At 38.3% G+C, this 18501-nt stretch overlaps 2 protein-coding genes and 1 pseudogene across 4 annotated transcripts in view; all 3 read right to left on the bottom strand.

Moving 5' to 3' along the window:
- Window positions 1-8297, bottom strand: part of dym (dymeclin) — an 80452-nt gene extending 72155 nt beyond the window's left edge. Inside the window, exons 1-3 of one of the 2 annotated variants that reach the window (XM_084047835.1) lie at window positions 8233-8297; window positions 2505-2763; window positions 127-179 (exon numbers count right to left, since the gene is read on the bottom strand). In XM_084047835.1, the coding sequence (XP_083903961.1) occupies window positions 127-179; window positions 2505-2644 (193 nt within the window). In that variant the 5' untranslated portion in view covers window positions 2645-2763; window positions 8233-8297. Of the gene's footprint in view, window positions 1-126; window positions 180-2504; window positions 2764-8080 lie in introns of both variants that reach the window. The other variant, XM_084047834.1, reaches the window with a different exon arrangement.
- Window positions 8298-9523: 1226 nt separating this feature from the next.
- c21h18orf32 (chromosome 21 C18orf32 homolog) lies at window positions 9524-16427 on the bottom strand. Its single transcript, XM_084046830.1, has 3 exons — window positions 16268-16427; window positions 14558-14776; window positions 9524-10135 (listed from the first exon to the last, which is right to left on the bottom strand). The coding sequence occupies exons 2-3, from the start codon at window positions 14738-14740 to the stop codon at window positions 10070-10072; spliced, it is 249 nt and encodes an 82-aa protein (XP_083902956.1). The 5' UTR covers window positions 14741-14776; window positions 16268-16427; the 3' UTR covers window positions 9524-10069.
- The window catches only part of LOC311037944, a 53740-nt pseudogene continuing 49988 nt past the window's right edge, over window positions 14750-18501 (bottom strand). Inside the window, exon 11 of the transcript in view lies at window positions 14750-14754. The product of the transcript in view is annotated as an uncharacterized misc_RNA (transcript). The remainder of the gene's footprint in view (window positions 14755-18501) is intronic.

Genomic DNA, 18501 nt, shown 5'->3' with positions numbered 1-18501 from the left:
AATTCAAACGGGTGACATGGGTTTCTAAACCGTTTTTGACCACCAGGCCATCAGACACTATAAAATACCGGAAACACAGTGTACATACTAAAGATGTATAAAATACTGGAAGCATAGTGTACATACTAAAGATCTTGGCGAGGGGGATCACAGCCTCTTCCAACAGCTTGGAATCCCCACTGTGTAGGAGAGAGAAAACAGGTTAAAACAAGTTCATTGCTAGTATCTTCTGCCCTCTACTGGCCTGCTAGCGCACTGCGTTATATTACATTTAACCACTTCAACTCTAAACTTAGTAAAACGGCCCAAAGTTTCCTGTATTTTTTTATATATTTTTTTTACCTCTACACCAAATGTCTTTGCCGAAAATAGCTGATCTATAAGCAGCGCATAGTGACGTGTTGTGAGCTTGTAGATCTGCTATTTTCTGCAAATGTTCCCCCCAGAATAGGGATGTTAGGTAGTAGGGTTCAAGTGGTTAAATGGCAAGAGCACTTTGGTAGAGGTTTGGGTTGTGTAGTTATCAACAACATACTGTCATTTTAACATGGGCAATTTACCTAAATTAATTTCTTAAACGTTGAGATGCATTTTCTGGGTCCCAAAAATGTAGAGAGGCAATTGTGAGACTAGAAGCTAGACTGACTGAAATCATGGACCATATTGAAAGATTTGGGGTGTTACAGTTAATGAAAGATGCTCTTCTGTCCGTGAATAATTACCACACAGCTCCAATGTCTCAAGTGCTAACAATAGGAGATTGTAGGAGTGACCTCGGTAATAACTGACACCAGTGCTTGAACACAGCGAAAGAAGCCTGCCGTCTCAAGGTGAAATTTAAACAGTTATCTATCTGAAATGTTTTCCACTTCCTTGTGGTTTCCTTCATCAGTTACGGTTTCAGAGCAAAGCCTTTCCTTTTCGAAAGTGAAACCTAATTGTGGTAGAACAGGTAGAACCGCAAGCCCCTTGTACCTTAAAGGTAGGGTAAGTGATATTTTTTAGTTTTTTTGTTAAAAGGTTAAAGTACTATATTCTGAAAGTAATCATTGCTACAGAGCGTTTGTTCGGTCACAGGGGTCTCTCCAGCTCTTAAACAGAATAAAGTACAATTTCAGGTAGGTGACACAATTTAAGCCAATCAGGAGAGAGCACCGAAAATGCATTTTCTGTTTAATAAAGAGCTGGAGACTCATTTTACTGAATAAACACTCTATAGCAATGAGTACTCAGAAAATAGAGCTATTTAACAATTATTTTAACCAAAGTAAATCACTTACCCTACCTTTAACATGCCAGAATAGTTTTTTTTTGTTAAGATAAAATTATAGATTTAGTGGCGGCTGGCAAGAATGGATATTCGATTTTTTCAAAAACGTTCAAAAATAAAACGCTGTGAGCTTGTATATCTGCTATTTTTGAGAACCACTGTTTCAAACCACTGTTCTAAATCCTAAGAGTTTTCTGAAAAACGTATGTTGCTATATTATATATATTGTAGCTACAATCTAAAATGACGAGGATGCTTTCCCGGTTTTAATGGGTTAAAGCCTGATTTACATACTTTGTCCCACACACCCCGCACCAAAAACAGCGAGTACTAAGTAAGTACCAAGCTAGGGCTTTCACGACTAGAGATTTTTACAGGTCGACTAATTTGACCCAGTGGTAGTCGACTAGTCGACTAGTCGAAATTTAAATTACAAAAAATAAAAATAAAAAAAAATAAAAAAATAAATGTTTTTTTTTTTTTTTTTTTTTTTTTGGATGGCACTGTTTTAATACCATCCTACTACTATATTACTATTATTATTATCCTCCTGCCCTTATTTTATGGCGTTTTAAGGGAAGCGCTTCTGGCACAGCAGCACAGCACCACAGCAGCGTCTCCAAGGATCCCCATTGCCCAATAATAGGCTTTTATTGGGCGTGCTTTTGACCCCCTTTTGATAAAAAATAAAGTCAGGAGGATAATAATAATAGTAAGATGGGCCATTACTATGGCATTAAAAATTAAATTAAAAAAAAAAAAAAGTTTTTTTTTTTTTTTTTTTTTTCAACTATCAACTAAGTACCAACAAGGTCGACTAGTGGTTATACTAGTCGACTAGTCGACTAGTCGACTAGTTGGTGAAAGCCCTATACCAAGCTAATACGTTCTACAGTAAAGTACCAAAAACATTTTGTCAGACAACAGGATATGTGGACAAGGAGGAGAACAAGGATATACTGCAAAGAAACTACAGTAGGATAACAAGTAGTCAAACATACAGAATACAGGTTGAAACGCTGTCTGCTCTCTGTGTGTGAGTGTGAGTGTGAGTGTGTGTCATAGGCCACATCTGAGGACATGTTAGACATGAAACTAGTTTATTGGGGTCAGCATTAATTAATTGTGTGTGTGTGTGTGTGTGTGTGTGCGTGCGTGCGTGCGTGCGTGCGTGCGTGCGTGCGTGCGTGCGTGCGTGCGTGCGTGCGTGCGTGCGTGCGTGTGTGTGTCGTACCTGTTGGTGGGGCTGATGAAGGTGAAGGAGATGAGCTGGTTCCAGAAGGGGTCATTCTCCGACATGGCCTCGGAGCCCACCAGAGCTCTGAGACTGGGGTTCTCCGACAGGTCACTGACCTGGCTGGTGTTGGCTCCCATCTCTACCGGCTCCCTACCGGCTTCACCTGGGGGTCCTGGGGGTCCTTCGCAACTTCCACTGGGCCAGACGAGCCACTCTTCACTACGTTATTATAACCAACCAGCTATAAAACTAGAACCTAAGGAAGAAAAAGGGGATAGAAATGAAATATGTTTTACAAAAAGATTTGTATTGCTGTATTCTTTCTATCATGTGCTGGTGGGGAGATTTGGACAGACTTTATTGAGTGGATAGCCGCTTGAGAGGATTTTCCTATAGTGTATACGCACATATAAAACATTACATACAATACAAATACACAATACACACACTTAGGCCTGTCACAATTATTACATAATCGTCTAATCACAATTATTTGTGATAATCGCAATTATTTGCATAATCGTCATAATCGGTTCGATGTTGAACATTTCCGAATATAAAAAAAAGCAGAAATAGCAGACCTACAAGCTTACATACAAGTTTACAACGCATCACAAAGTGACGCGTTGTAAGCTTGTAGATCAACTATGTAGAAAAAGTATTAAATATTAAATATTTTTTGTCATATCTGCCCTGTGGAATTTTTTATTACGAAGCCTAAATGGCAAACAGAATTAAAACATGTATTCATATGTTATGTGCCAAACACACAACTCATTCACTGCCTGAATTATTTCTGGCCGCGTTTGCCCACTGCCAAGATTTTTCATTGAAAAAAAAAAGTACTCAGGAGCCGAGATACAGAATTTTTAAGTTTAAAGTTAACAAGGAAGTGGATGGGAGTCTAGATCTTCGAAAAATCTTATATCCTTGGTCTTTGGGTCAAATTTAAAAAAAAAACATTTTTAAATTAAAAAATATATATATATATTTTTTTTTTTTTAAAGTTGTTTTAGTCGTTCTAGGCAGGCATGGCTTATGGGACAGAAGTCGTTTTAGTCATTCTAGGCAGGGAATGAGTTAAATCGTTAATCGTAAATTATTTGAGTGACAATTAATCGTCAACTTAAATTTGTAACAGTGACAGCCCGAACACACACATATAAATACAGTTAGCTTGCTCACCCTCTCCCGCCCAGGCCAAATGCTCCCCCAGAAATCAACATATAAGTACAAGCAGTTTAAAAGCATTGAAACAGGTTGTTTCAAGATGTGAATATAAGGAAGTCACGAAGCGGCCAAGAGGAGAGGTAATAAATCCGAGAGAGAGAGAGAGAGAGGGTGACTCCTCGTTCCACAACACAGCACAAAGCAACTTGGACAGTCTTTTGTGCCAGCAGCCCTCAGGCTCGGCTCCACAACCAAGCCAGACCCCCACACACGGTGTTCCGTTTCTGGACTGACCACTTTCAACCTGGTCTCCCTGTTTTTGGGGCCCTATTTTGGCCACGTAATTATAGGCAAAAGAAAACATTTTTCAAAAACGGAAGAAAATGACAAACATTTGCCAACATTTTCAGATATAGTGACAGCCAATCTACAAGCTCACAATGCATCATATCGCGACGCATTGTGAGCTTGTAGATTGGACGTTTTCTCTATTTCCACCTATCTTATTTGCAGTGTGCATTAAGTTGTAGGCTATAACAGATATGACATCCGTCAAAGATTCTTATCTGACACCGATATCAATTGAATTCATTTGATCTGTATGGGAGAAAGATACTACTACTGTCTACATGCTGTTATCTTATCTTCCATGGCCTACTTGAGTAAACTCCCTCCTCCTGTTAAGTTTATACAGTCTGTTTTTTTAGAGAACTGTTTTCTGGGATAATAGTCTTGTTTGTTTACAAAATGCATAAAAACACACACTCAAATTCAATCTGACTGACTCATGATTAATGTGAGGACACTAGTACCCAATTCAAACTTGATTCTTGGATATTTCTATTTTCTTGTAATCTTTTTCTAGACTCAACCCATTGAGACCTGAAGCTGATTCTACATGTCTCCTAAATCTCCACAGTATTCTGAAAAACGTATGTTTCTATATCAGTGGTGCTCAATCTTTTTCATGTCAAGGACCCCCAAAATGATATGTATTTGGCCGCAGACCCCCATCAAAATATTTTGTTCCAGGGACCCCCAGAAGCAAAGATTTGAGTTAAAAATGTTTGCTTTAAAAGTATTTATATTCAAAGATTTGCACACATTTCACGATTTTCAAAAATAGCAGATCTACAAGCTTGTAGCGCGGTACTCTGTGCCGCGCTATGAGCTTGTATATCTGCTATTTTTTAATAGCCCAAAGTGTAAAATAATGCTTTTAAGCTCAAATCTAAAAATGACACAGTTCCAGGTCTTAATGGGTTAAACTCGGGGGTTAAATTGGGGTGAACTAAACTTTGTGACAGTCAGGACATTGACCTTGAATGAGTGACACAGTCATTTGTAGAGATGCATTCCATGCGGCTAGTGACACACACACTCTGAGCAGCTGGCAAAGCCAACATCGTCTCCTTTTATTTTAATAAAGAACGAACAAAACAAAACATAAATAGCTACTGTACTGTATGTCCTGTATAGGGATTCAATGTCCCCTTTAGCAGACTGTTCCAGATACATGATTGCTACCTAAATATCTTCTCAGGTATATGAAAAGAATCTCTTACAAAACGCCTCAAGTAGGAATCATTTCAACATTAAGGTCATAGGTAGCCATAGTGCAACATTAACCACTTACACCCTATATCAGGTGTCTTCAACAGGGGGTCCGAGTCGGGACCCCTAGGGGGTCCTCAGAGTTACTACAGGGGGGGCCTCCAAATCTTTGTGTGATAGGAACTTTTGATACGAAAAATTACAAGTAGGTATACAATGTTATACAATACTGTATGCAGTGGGGGTCTCTGCTTCATCTCTCTCAGCTAAAGGGGTCCTTGGCCTGAAATACGTTGAAGACCCCTGCCCTAACAGTGCCCTATATACTTCGTTGACCCCCAGGACTCCATACTAGATGCCCGAGTCTACACCAAATCTCTGAAGTCACTGAAAATATCCAAATATATTTTATTTACGCTTCTCTAGGTACTCAAAGTCGCTTTACAGAAACCAGATAAAACCAATATATCATTTTCAGATTGGGGTCCGTGGGCTACTGGCCAAATACATATCATTTTGGGGGTCCTTGGCAGGAAAATGTTTAAGAACTATTGATTTAGTAAACAAAAAATAAAGGGGTATTTTCCTCGCGACCCATAAAAATTGCATAAAAAATTGCAAAAAATGCATATCAAACTGGGGGGTCCTTGACATTAAAGGGATAGTTCACCAAAAAATATTTTTTTTCCTATCGATTAATCATCCCATGGAGGCTTGAATTCATGGATATTTTTTTGTTTTTGTCGCATTCCTAAGTCAATAATTTAATGACAAGCGAACCGCTGCCGGTCATCAAATTATTGGCTTAGGAATGCGACAAAAAAAAACAAATATCCATGAATTCAAGCCTCCATGGGGTGACTAATCGATAGAAGAAGAAAAAGTCATTTTGGGGGTGAACTATCCCTTTAAAACGGTTGAGAATCACTGCGTCACGTCATGTACACTCGTTTGAATGTCATTTACGGGAGTGTCCAAGTACAGTCAAATACAGGATGACAATCTGTCATCCAGGATGTGTGAATATGCTTTCATCAGACACGCCTTTGGTATACAAGTATGATCACATATTTTGCATACATAAGTTCACAGCCTTTTACACAACAGCACCAACACACATTGGTGCTGTTGCTCCTGACACGAGACCATAATTAAAAGTATTCATTCAATTAAGTTTACTTCTTAGCCTTCTTGCTATCCTTTCATTGGCATAACTCACATCACCATCAAGACACTATTAGACTACTGGTTTACGACGGGGGTCCTTGAGAGGGTTCCAGGGGGTCCCCACACAGCTAAATGATGGCAGTGGACCCTTATGGGTCAGTAACTCTGAGTGCACAAATGGAACCAAATGGACCCTTGTGGGTCTGTAACAACAACTTTCCTTCTGATTTCTGCCGCTTCAATGTTGAGGAACCAAAACAAAGTTTGTAGAGCTGCTATTTTATATATATATATATATATATATATATATATATATATATATATATATATATATAGAGAGAGAGAGAGAGAGAGAGAGAGAGAGAGAGAGAGAGAGATATAGAGAGAGAGAGAGAGAGAGAGAGAGAGAGAGAGAGAGAGAGAGAGAGAGAGAGAGAGAGAGAGAGAGAGAGAGAGAGAGAGAGAGAGAGAGAGAGAGAGAGAGAGAGAGAGAGAGAGAGAGAGAGAGAGAGATATAGATATAGATATAGATATATACATACATACATACATATATATATATATATATATACACACACACACACACACACACACACACACACACACACACACACACACACACACACACACACACACACACACACACACACACACACACACACACACACATAAACACACGCACATTTATTTATTTGTATTATTATTATTTGTTTGAATGTTTGCCTACTATGACATGCACATAATTTGGACACCAGGTTTAAAGTGGGTTAATGTCATTATAACTTCAACAGCTACATGGTATTCCAATGAGAGAATGCACTGTAATAAGCACGACTATTCAATCTGAACATAGGTTTTTCACTCCCCATACAGTAAAGACAGTTGTAGAATTCTGCACTTATAATGAATATAATGCACAATATAATCTAAACAGCTAAAGATCTTCTCTTATGAGGGTCCCTGCCTGGCACCAACTGTTTTCAGACGGCCTATATACTATTAGAATACACATCAATTTGGGGGTCCTTGATGACATGAACACACACTGATAATGGGGTAATGGGTCGTTATAGCAGTCCTTTAGCCCTAGAATGGCTGTGATATTACATACATGTCATGTGTGTTTATGGAAATGTAATACATGAGATGTAGCCTATATATCATTGGCTCTCAAAGTGGGGTCCGGGGACTCCTTGAGGGGGGGCGTCACAATCATTTTAACCATATTTTATACTTTGGCTTTTCCAAAAAAATTGCAGATCTACAAGCTCACAGCGCGTCACTTCGTGCCGCGCTATGAGCTTGTAGATCTGCTATTTTTTTGGAAAAGATTTAGAGATGGGAGGGCGGGAGTCCGCAGCCAAATACATAGCATTTTGGGGGGGTCCTTGACATGGAAAAGTTTGAGAACCATTGGCCTATATCAACATCACAGCCATTCCTGGGCTAGCTATAGCAGATAATTTAGTATAATCACTGCAGCATTACGTTACGATCTAAACGTCTTCTCTTCTCTTCTGATCTGGGGCCGCATCCTTCACAAACTCACGTGTTTATAACCACTATCTATGGCGATAACAGCCCGTATTTCATCTTTCAGATGTAACGCACACATTAAACCAAACAGCTAGTAGATGAGCTGTGTACAACTGCTCGATCAGCTGACCAGTACCAGCTCTTACCTGTCAAACTGATGTGTGATCTGATCTGCTCCTCTTCTTCAGTTATGATCCTATTTCACATTATTTCAAACTGACGTTGTTTCCGTGCGAGTGCGAAGGTTTTTTTGTTATAACAACGCGCTCTACAGCGGTGAGTTTAAGGCTCGTAATACCTGTTTTGTTGATGAATTGGTGGAAGCCCCAAGTTTACTCCAGCAGCTCCTTGCCACCATATTTTCCACGTCGCGGCCCCTTGCGTGATGACGCCAGAGCGTTACGTACGTCCATGACGCAACACAACGCATCATGAATACATTATGTAGATCACGTAATGAAACATACAACGACTACGTTATGTATGTATATTGATACTTTCAGTGGTAGAAGAAGTAGTCAGATATTTATTTATTTAAGTTAAATACCACAATGTAGAAATACTTTAAGTACAGTTCCTGTGTTCAAAATCAGACGCAAAAATACTCATTATGCAGAATATTCCATTTCACAATATTATTATTGGATTAATTAGTAATGCATTAATGTGTTCATCACGTTGCATCTGTAAACATAAGGCTGATGTTAATGACTTAAGTTTAGTTTAACCTATAATAATTACATTGTTTATCAGTTAATATATGTTTAGTAATAATAATCTAAATCTGCAAAGTAGTGAACTAAAGCTGTTAAATAATTGTAGTGGAGTAAAAAGGACAACTATAGTACAAATATCTGTCTCAGAGTGGAGAAGAAACATACACAAACACGTGAATTTCTACTCAATTCCAACTTCAATGTTAAGTGTATTCATGATAGTTCATCCCTAAATCTAAGCTACTGCACGCATAACAGTAAATATCAATCATTACTGTCGACGGGAAACCTTGCATGTCCAAAACCATTGCTTTTTTTTAAAACATTCTACAAAGCTGAAAACAGGCATCTTCAAGCTAGGGTGACTACCCAATTGGACCCTCTGTCCCGCATTCCGCACAAGCAGAGCAATGTCCCGAAAATCAAAGATATGAAAAAAAAAATATATATATATATTTTTTTGATAATAAATCGGTAAAATCAGGCAAAAATAAGAATTAAATAACATAACCCTAACCTAACCCTAATCTTAACCCTAAAACCGAAATAAAGAAACCAAAAACGAACCCAATCCGCCCAGACCCGCGCGCGCACGGGAGGTCCTCATGCACGCGTGCGTGTCCCGCGATGTCCCGCTTAACGGACACGTCTGTCCCTCAATGGGTCTGTTTGAAGGTGGTCACCCTACTTCAAGCTCAGATCGGCTAGTTTCACTACTTTTGTGTGACACTCTTGACTCTTGTATGAAGTAGGGCATTAATTAATTACGAGAAAACATAACAACATTAAATATGGAGAAATTGGAGATACAAGGTCTCTGTGACACCTCTACAGTCTTTTACTTTTAAAGAGAAGCAAATAATGAGTACAGTCAATTGTAGATTTCCTTTTATTCAGAAAAAAAGCCTGAGTATAGTATGATGCTGTATAATAATAGAGTAAAGACATTTATTACTTCATGACAAACTGCGGTAGCAAAATTCAACAATTACCAATTCCCTAACCACTTAAACCCTATATACTTAGTTGACTGGGGTCCCCCAGAGCTCTATACTTGGTCCGATCTCTACACCAAAATCTCTTTGCCAAAAATAGCAGATCTACAAGCTCCCAACGCATCGCATTGCGACACATCACCCGTTGTGAGCTTGTATTGTAGATCTGCTATGTTTTGCCTGATGTTTGCCCCAGAATGGGGAGGCTAGAGTTCATGTGGTTAGAGCTGTCATGAAATTAATTGCAGAAGAAAACAGTTTTATTCACTTGCAAAAAACCTAATTTACACAAGGAGACATTTTAATTTAAATTATTAATTGTTTTTAATTATTAATTTAAATTATTCATTCATTATTTAATTTAATATATGTTATATACTGAAATATGTACACAATTTTAGATGCATCTCAGTTTAATAAGCTGTCAGTCTGTCTTCTTATCTGCTACTGTGGTTGTTCCATTGGCAGTGACGTCTCCGTTACTTTCAGGCTGAAAAACAAACATAAGAAATAATGTCAGTGTTACATTATGATCCTAAAGCAAGAGGATTACATGGATTAAAGCAACAAAAAAAACTCATGACTGAAAAAAGGTTGCACGGACCAAGTCCTAATGTGTGATTTGTGAAACGCATGTCAGTAGGACCTAGCCTGACACTCAGCCTGAATTTTCATTTCGTTTCACTCCATTATTCAGTCTGAAAGCCCTCTCAATGCAGCCGATTGCTGAGATGGGGGCGTGGCCAAAGTTTTTTTTTCCCAAAGACTCTTTGGCGATTGGTTCATACTGGATTATCCCGATCCCGATTCGTCGTACAGATTTTCAACCGAGGCTGAGACCTCCTATGAGAGCGTCACCAGACCAGAATCGCCTGAACATATTTTTTTAATGGGCGTGGCTAGCGATTCACGGGCTGGAGCCAGGCTAAGTAGGACCCCCTCTCCGTCATAATGTGCCGGGCTGAATTTTTGTCCCAGTCAAGCCTGCTGGTATTGCAGAATCAGAGGTGTGACAATTAACAGTTTGTCTGTTTGACAGCAGTTGTCGGTAGATTTTATAAAAAAAAATAAAACAACTATACTCTACGCGCATTTATTTCACAAAATATCGACACAAAATGGACTGACGATGTAGCAGACACAGTCACAGAGCTCCTGTACTGAAGCATTTTCCTTTGCCGAGCGACATAAAGGATGATTTTTCCCCCAATTAAGTAGAACCTTAGATGTGTAATTAACTGTAATTACACCCAAAAAATTACATACAGTATTTTCTATCGATTGGTCAACCCAAAGAAGACTCTTTGTGTCTCCTACCGGAACCGCTGCCGGTCATCAAATTATTGGCTTAGGAATGCAACAAAAACAAAAAAATATCCATGAGTCTCCATGGGGTGACTAATCGATAGGAAAAAAAGTCATTTTGGGGGTGAACCTATCTATCCCTTTAAGCATCGTTGTTGGGTATGTAACAGTAGCACTGTTGATTAACCACATACCTCAAATGCTAACCTTTGTTATTGTTATTATTATTATGATTATTATACAGCATATCAGGCATATGATGACACAAATTAGTTTGTGCACATTTGAGGGCTTTATTCTTCTTCAGATTAGAAGAGATACTGATCAATAGACAGATCTAAAACATCAGAACTGTCTCTGATGGTCTCTTTGATCTGAAGCCAGATAAACCCCCTGGAGCCCAGAGGCTGATGACTGTTTATTCGTGTGTGGCTAGCATTTCTTCACAGAGCGACATAAAGGCTGGTTGTTGTTGTTTTTTCATAAGTAGAGCATGCTAAAATGCTATAATGCATTCAGTTCTGCATCACTAGTGTGCGTGAAAGAGAGAGAGAGAGAGAGAGATGTTGAGCAAGGGATAATGCATGGGGAGGTAGTCATTATTGAAATTTAAAGCCCGACAGGGCGATTAACCACCGAGGCGCAGCCGAGGTGGTTAATCGCCCCATGCATTATCGCCCCATGCATTATCCCGCTTATTACACGGCTACTTAATAAATACATAAATACATTTACCCAAAAGTAACAACAAAACAAAGTATTTCCTTGCTTACGGCAATGAAAGTATTCCATAAGTATTGGGCTGGGCGGACAAGTTCGCCTCGGAAAAACAAATGACGAAATGGAAAAAAACTCGCCCCAAAACACACTCGCCCCCCATTCTATTTACTGACGATTTGCCTGTAATACCGCCGGATTTGCCCCGGGGCGACTGTGTTTTGGGGCGAGCGTTTTGGTATTCCCCCGTTGTTGTGCCACCATAAACAAGGAAGTGTAGAGGATGAAATAGAATCACTTTTCGGTCATTGCATCGTCTATTTCTCACTTCAAATGTTTTCAAAAACATTCTTGAGAGCAACGTTTAGTTGTAAATGACATTGTTTGTTTGTTTACATGGCTGTCATGTTGGATAAAGCATAAAACCAAGCAGTGCAGGTTGATATGAGCAGGTGTTCTGAGTCTCTGATTACACAGCGGTCCGTTATAGAGCGCATCGGTCATTATCCAGAAATAATGACCGATAACTGACCAATCAGAATCGAGCATTCAACCAAGCCGTGTAATAATGATGCATATTTCATAACATTACGCTGGCCGAATCACGCAAGAACTGTTTGTGTGATCAGAAATACATTAGAGGAGTAACAGAAAGGTGCCTGTCCCACATTCCGGCTGTCCCCTTTATTGGTTCAGCTCTGTGACTACTTCCTCCGATGCCAGCTCAAAGGTAGAGTTGTTCCAATACCAATAACCGTATCAGAAAAGCTGCCGATATACTGCCTAAAATGCTGGTATCGGTATCGGCGAGTATGTCAGTCTATGCCATTCCGATACCGTGTAATTCATCACATGATGATATGTCATTTACACTCGTCAATTGTTTTGTATTTTGAAAGCTTCAGTTGATGTTGCACAACTGTTTTATACTCTTACTGTGCTATTTACATTATTATTTTACTAACTGCACTTTAAAGGTATTGTAGGGAACATTAAGCCTAAATTTAAAATATATATATATATATATATATATTTTGCATTTTTTCCCCTCTATCAGCCACTATATAATGATGCTGGGGTGTTTTCCTCCATTGAAACACAGTCCTCCTTCTGAAATCCGTATTTTCCCTAATGTTTATGTGTTCTATGTTTATGTCCGGGACGTAAATTAACGCACGCATGTGCGCGTCCGTGCGCGTCCGTGTCCGTATGAACGTTTACTTTCGGTTTTAAAACGCTCTCAAACTTCGTTTTTGAGGCACAGAATTTACTTTTAAGATAGCGTGTGGATAGAATTTAGTTGTTTAACTTCATATATGTGGTCAATTTATCATGAAAGAGCCTATTTAAAAATAAAAATTCAGAGAACCAGCAGGGCGGGAATTTCCGCATATTGTATCCCAATAAAGCAACCTGTTTTCGGGCACCATCCCTTAAAAAGTACCTCGCTATGGAACTCCCTCCTGCGTCACCCCCTGGTGGTCGGGGAAAAGTACTGCTGGTGTTTATTTACCTCTGAACTCCCTACTATCCCTTTAAGAATTATGAATGGGATGTGTGTTTATTCCTAGATCAGTGGTTCTCAAACTTTTTAATTTGAAGGACCCACATAACTCTGAGAGTGTACAAATGGAACCAAATGGACCCGTAAGGGTCCATTTGGTTCCATTTGTAACCTCTCAGAGTTACGGACCTGTAAGGGTCCACTTGGAACCCCCTCAAGGAACCCAGAGAGTCCCTGGACCTCACTTTGAGAGCCACTGTCCTAGATTGTTTTTTTAAATGACTCACCGGTATCCGATCGGTACTCGGTATCGACCGATGCGCAAGTTATGGGTTATCGGAATCGGGAAGGGAACAAATGGTATCGGCACATCTCTGCTCAAAGGCGGCATGACAATGACCCCCCCCCCTTCTGTCTCTGTAATATACACCTAACAACAAGGCGGAACGATGACAGTGCAATATTCAGCACCTGGAACGGGGCTGTGTAAAAGGGGATGTGGATTGGACCAGTGGTGTAAAGTAACTAGGTACATTTACTCAAGTATTGTACTTAAAAGGTAGGGTAAGTGATATTTTGGTCAAATGTATTTTTCTGTTAAAAAGGTTAAAGTACTATATTCTGATAGTAATCATTGCTACAGAGCGTTTGTTCGGTCAGAGGGGTCCCTCCAGCTCTTTAGTAAACAGAATATAGCACATTTTCAGGTAGGTGACATAATTTAAGCCAATCAGAAGAGAGCACTGAAAATGCATTTTCTGTTTAATAAAGAGCTGGAGAGACATGGGAGACTCCTTTTACAGAATAAACACTCTATAGCAATGAGCACTATCAGAATATAGAGCTATTTAACACTTATTTTAACCAAAGTAAATCACTTACCCTACCTTTAACTACACTTTTGAGGTATTTTTACTTTACTGGAGTACTTCCAATTGTCAATACTTTGTCTTCTACTCCATTACATCTCAGAGGCAAATATTGTATTTTTACTCACTACAACACTACAATTACTTGAAAACTTTAGTTACTAGTTACTTCATAGATTTTTGATTATTATTACAAAACATATATCAACCAAGCCCTATATACATTTCGGCCATTTGAAAATAGCCGATCTACAAGCTTCGCGGCGCATTGTGAGCTTGTAGAGCGGCTATTTTCAAAGGGTTTTTATACATTTGAAAACTTGTGAAATGGCACATTCTGCATAATGAGTACTTTCTACTTTTGTTGCTTTAAGTACATGACACCAATACTTTTGTACTTTAACTTAATTCTGGACTTTTACTTGTAACAGAGTATTTCTACACTCCAGTATTGATACTTTTACTTAAGCAAAACATCTGAGTACTTTGTCCACCACTGGATTGGACATAGATTTACCTTGCTTGTTCCATTACTGGTTTGACTGCCCTTTTGGTCGACTGCTGCACCAGTCTCCTGAATGGCTTGCTTGGTCCAGAACTTGTTCATTATAGGGGAGATGAAAGGGTAGAGGATGGGCTCCAGGAACCTCTTGTACACCCATAACAGGACAGGAATCACAATACAAGGAATGCACACCATAGCTGTGGCTCAGACTGCAGGCCCAAAGAGATGAACCTGCACAGAGAAGGCACAGTCGACACTGGGTATTATAGCAGGAGAATCGTAACCACTTTTGACCTGGTGTCCCTATTTTGGGGCGAACAGTTTCAAAGATTTCCCAAAATGTAAACAAAAACATTGCGAATATGGCAGATAGAGCTTGTAGTTGTTTTTCTCTATTTTGTGTGACACCATCGTAGGAAATAGGGCATAAATGTGGTTAATACTCACTACAGCAGTTTAAATACATTGTAATGTTCACCCTTCAGGCTATAATGTAATATAATGTTATGTAATGTAATACATACCACTATATGACTCAACTTCAAGTCAACTTTGGTTATTGCATTCATATGAATCATACTTCTCTATTTCTCATACTCACACACACACACACACACACACACACACACACACACACACACACACACACACACACACACACACACACACACACACACACACACACACACAGGCGCACACACACTTTCCTTAATTTAACTGTACAAGTTCTTGACATTCATAAAAAAATATTATTCAGTTCTGTGTCAGCTAGGTTGAAAAGAGATGGCGATAATATATAGATGTTATGTTATTATGGAGTTATTAATCAGATACATAAGTAAGTAACAGATAGAAATTGTAATTAACTAAACATGTACAATCAAATAATTAATTTAGTAGTGCATGATGTAAAAAAGAAAGATCTGTGTAATCTACAACTTCACCAAAATGTGACTGCTTGTCTTTGTTCCATATCAAATTAATGAAAAACTATGCGGACTGCTCAGTGCTGGGTCATTTAGAGTTACACAGGTTAAACTATTTGAATAGCCTTCATCTGTTTGGGTTCAAAACGCTTGTTGTGATAAGCATACCATGATCATGATAGTTTTAGTTACCATCATGGTCAATTGAATCACATCCAATCAACGAATCGACAATGAAAATCATTATTGTTAGAGATATATAATGGTCCCACTCTGCCATGAAACCAGAAACAGTTGACACCATCTCAGGGACAGATTATACATTGTTGGATTAACACTAGAATAATACAGTAATATTTACATAAACACTGATAGATTACCATCTAAAATACAGTAATATTTAACATGAACCTGGTTGGATTGCCATTCTAGACTAACAGTATATTTACAATAACAATTGCTGGATTACCATCTAGTCATATTTACATTAACATTGTTTGATTACCACCATCTATTGTAGCCTAACAGTAATACAATTACATTAATTTAACATGCCACCTAGAATACAATACAGTCATATTTAAACATTGTGTGTGTCGTCAGGTTACTTGACTCACTGAAAGCCTTGTTACTACAGTGGGATTATGAATGTGCATCAGCCTCGGCTCGGCCTGCATGTCTCTCTCTCTCTCTCTCTCCCTCTCTCTCTCTATAATTAACCTAATTAAGAATAGCTTGTTAAACCAGTGTTTAGCTTAGCTTGTCACTGTCAAAAAGCGTTAACTCCAATGCTCACCTTAGTTGTTGGTGGTGCTTTAATTTAATGTAATAAATCGATCAATCTTCTGTAAAAAAAAAAATGAACCAGTTGTTCTGTTTTGATGCTGCGAAGGCTCCGGAATTCGACGTCACATGCGCATTTCTCACTTCCGCCCTACGTCCTTGCCTACGTCGGTGACCGCGTTGAAATGATCAGATCTACAAGCTCACGAGCATAGAGTTAAAAAATAACCGAGGCGTCGCGTTTGTCATTTCTGCCTTGGATGACGTAACCAACCAAGGGACGTAACGACGTAACCCGGAAGTGTAGTCCCTGGATCAGCAATAACACTTCCGGTTTATGAGCTAGCAACAATAAGGTTTCCGGTTGCCTTCAAAATAAGATCGATTTTTTTATGTTTATGTTTAATGTTTTTTAAAATACACAAATCTATTTAATAAATACATTTATGATGCATGTCTTTTAAATGGCTCATAGGCCTACTAGAACACTTCTAAGTGCCAAGTTTTGTTTAAAAGACACACATGTATTTAAAAAATACATTTATGATGTATGTCTTTTTAAATAACTTGTACTAAGACCCCTAGGTTGTTCCTATTTGTTGGCTATTGATCCCCATTAAATGTGCACTTAGCACAGTATCTGATGCTGTTTTGCACTTAAACTGGATATTCATGTGTGTGTGTGTGCGTGCGTGCGTGCGTGCGTGCGTGTGCGTGTGCGTGTGTGTGTGTGTGTGTGTTACATGTTTTGTATTGTTTGTCCATTGTTGAAATAATGCTGCCTCTAGGCCAGGTCACTCTTGGAAAATTATTATGATATAATATTGTTTATTTACAGAAGCAAATAAACAATGATAAAAGCAACAACAAAGTATGCTACAAATAATAATAGTAGATAGTGTAGGAGAGATTAAAAAAAACGTGCAGGGTTTATAAAGTTGATCTCACCTATTTAAAAAACTAAAATACAATAAAAAATAACAATGTAATCAGAAAAATAAAATAAAAACTTATATTTAACGACATACATACAACATGGATACACAGTATAAAAAAAAGATAAAGGACAGAAATATTAGTAGATTTGTAGTATACGTGCTAGTATATGTGTGTGTGTGTGTGTGTGTGTGTGTGTGTGTGTGTGTGTGTGTGTGTGTGTGTGTGTGTGTGTGTGTGTGTGTGTGAGAAACGATATGGATGTTATTAATCAAAAGCATAATTAATCAACAGATAGAAATTGTAATTCATTAAAAATGTACAATCAAATAATTAACTTAGTAGTGCATAATGTAAAAAAGAAAGATCTGTGTAATCCACAACTTCACCAAGATGTGACTGCTTGTCTTTGTTCCATATCAAATGAATGAAAAACTATGCTGACTGCTCAGTGCTGGGTCATTTAGAGTTACACAGGTTAAACTATTTGAATAGCCTTCATCTGTTTGGGTTCAGAACGCTTGTTGTGATAAGCATACCATGATCATGATAGTTTTCATTTTAGTTACCATCATATTATGGTCAAATTAATCACATCACATCCAATCGATGAATCGACAATGAAAATCATTATTGTTAGAGGCAGATATATAATGATCCCACTCTGCCATGAAACCAGAAACAGTTGACACCATCTCAGGGACAGATTATACATTGTTGGATTACCATCTAGAACATACAATAGTAACATTTTATATGAACACTGATTAGGGGTGTGCCGATACACTAATTTCACGAAACGATACGATACGATATTTGGCTCACAACTTCGATACGATTTCGATACGATACGATACGCACTTTTTTTATTATGAAAATATATGGAGGAGAAAAAAAGAAAATGCAAACAAATAATTCTGTTTTTGCATTATTCAGACATGCAAACTTGTAGCTTTTCAGCTACAATAGCCGTTTTGAATCCAAATAGTATGACACCTGACCCAAAAAAAAACATGTTGTCACTCTTTTCACTTCGGGGCCGTTTGCATGCCTGATTATTATGATTGTAAAAAAAAAAAAAAAAAAAAAAAAAAATTTTTTTTTTTTTCAAAAACGATATATTTTTTTTCCAAAACGATACATATCGTCGCGAAAACGTATCGCGATATATCGCGGGATGATATATCGGCACACCCCTAACACTGATAGATTACCATCTAAAATAATACAGTAATATGTACATGAACACTGATAGATTACCATCTAGAATAATACAGTATATGTACATGAACAATGATTGATTACCATCTA

Source organism: Gymnoscopelus microlampas (genome assembly GCF_963454915.1).
Source record: "Gymnoscopelus microlampas genome assembly, chromosome: 21".
NCBI classification, from domain to species: domain Eukaryota; kingdom Metazoa; phylum Chordata; class Actinopteri; order Myctophiformes; family Myctophidae; genus Gymnoscopelus; species Gymnoscopelus microlampas.
The sequence above is the reverse complement of the archived record's forward strand: the minus strand, read 5'-3'. Positions and strand labels throughout refer to the sequence as shown.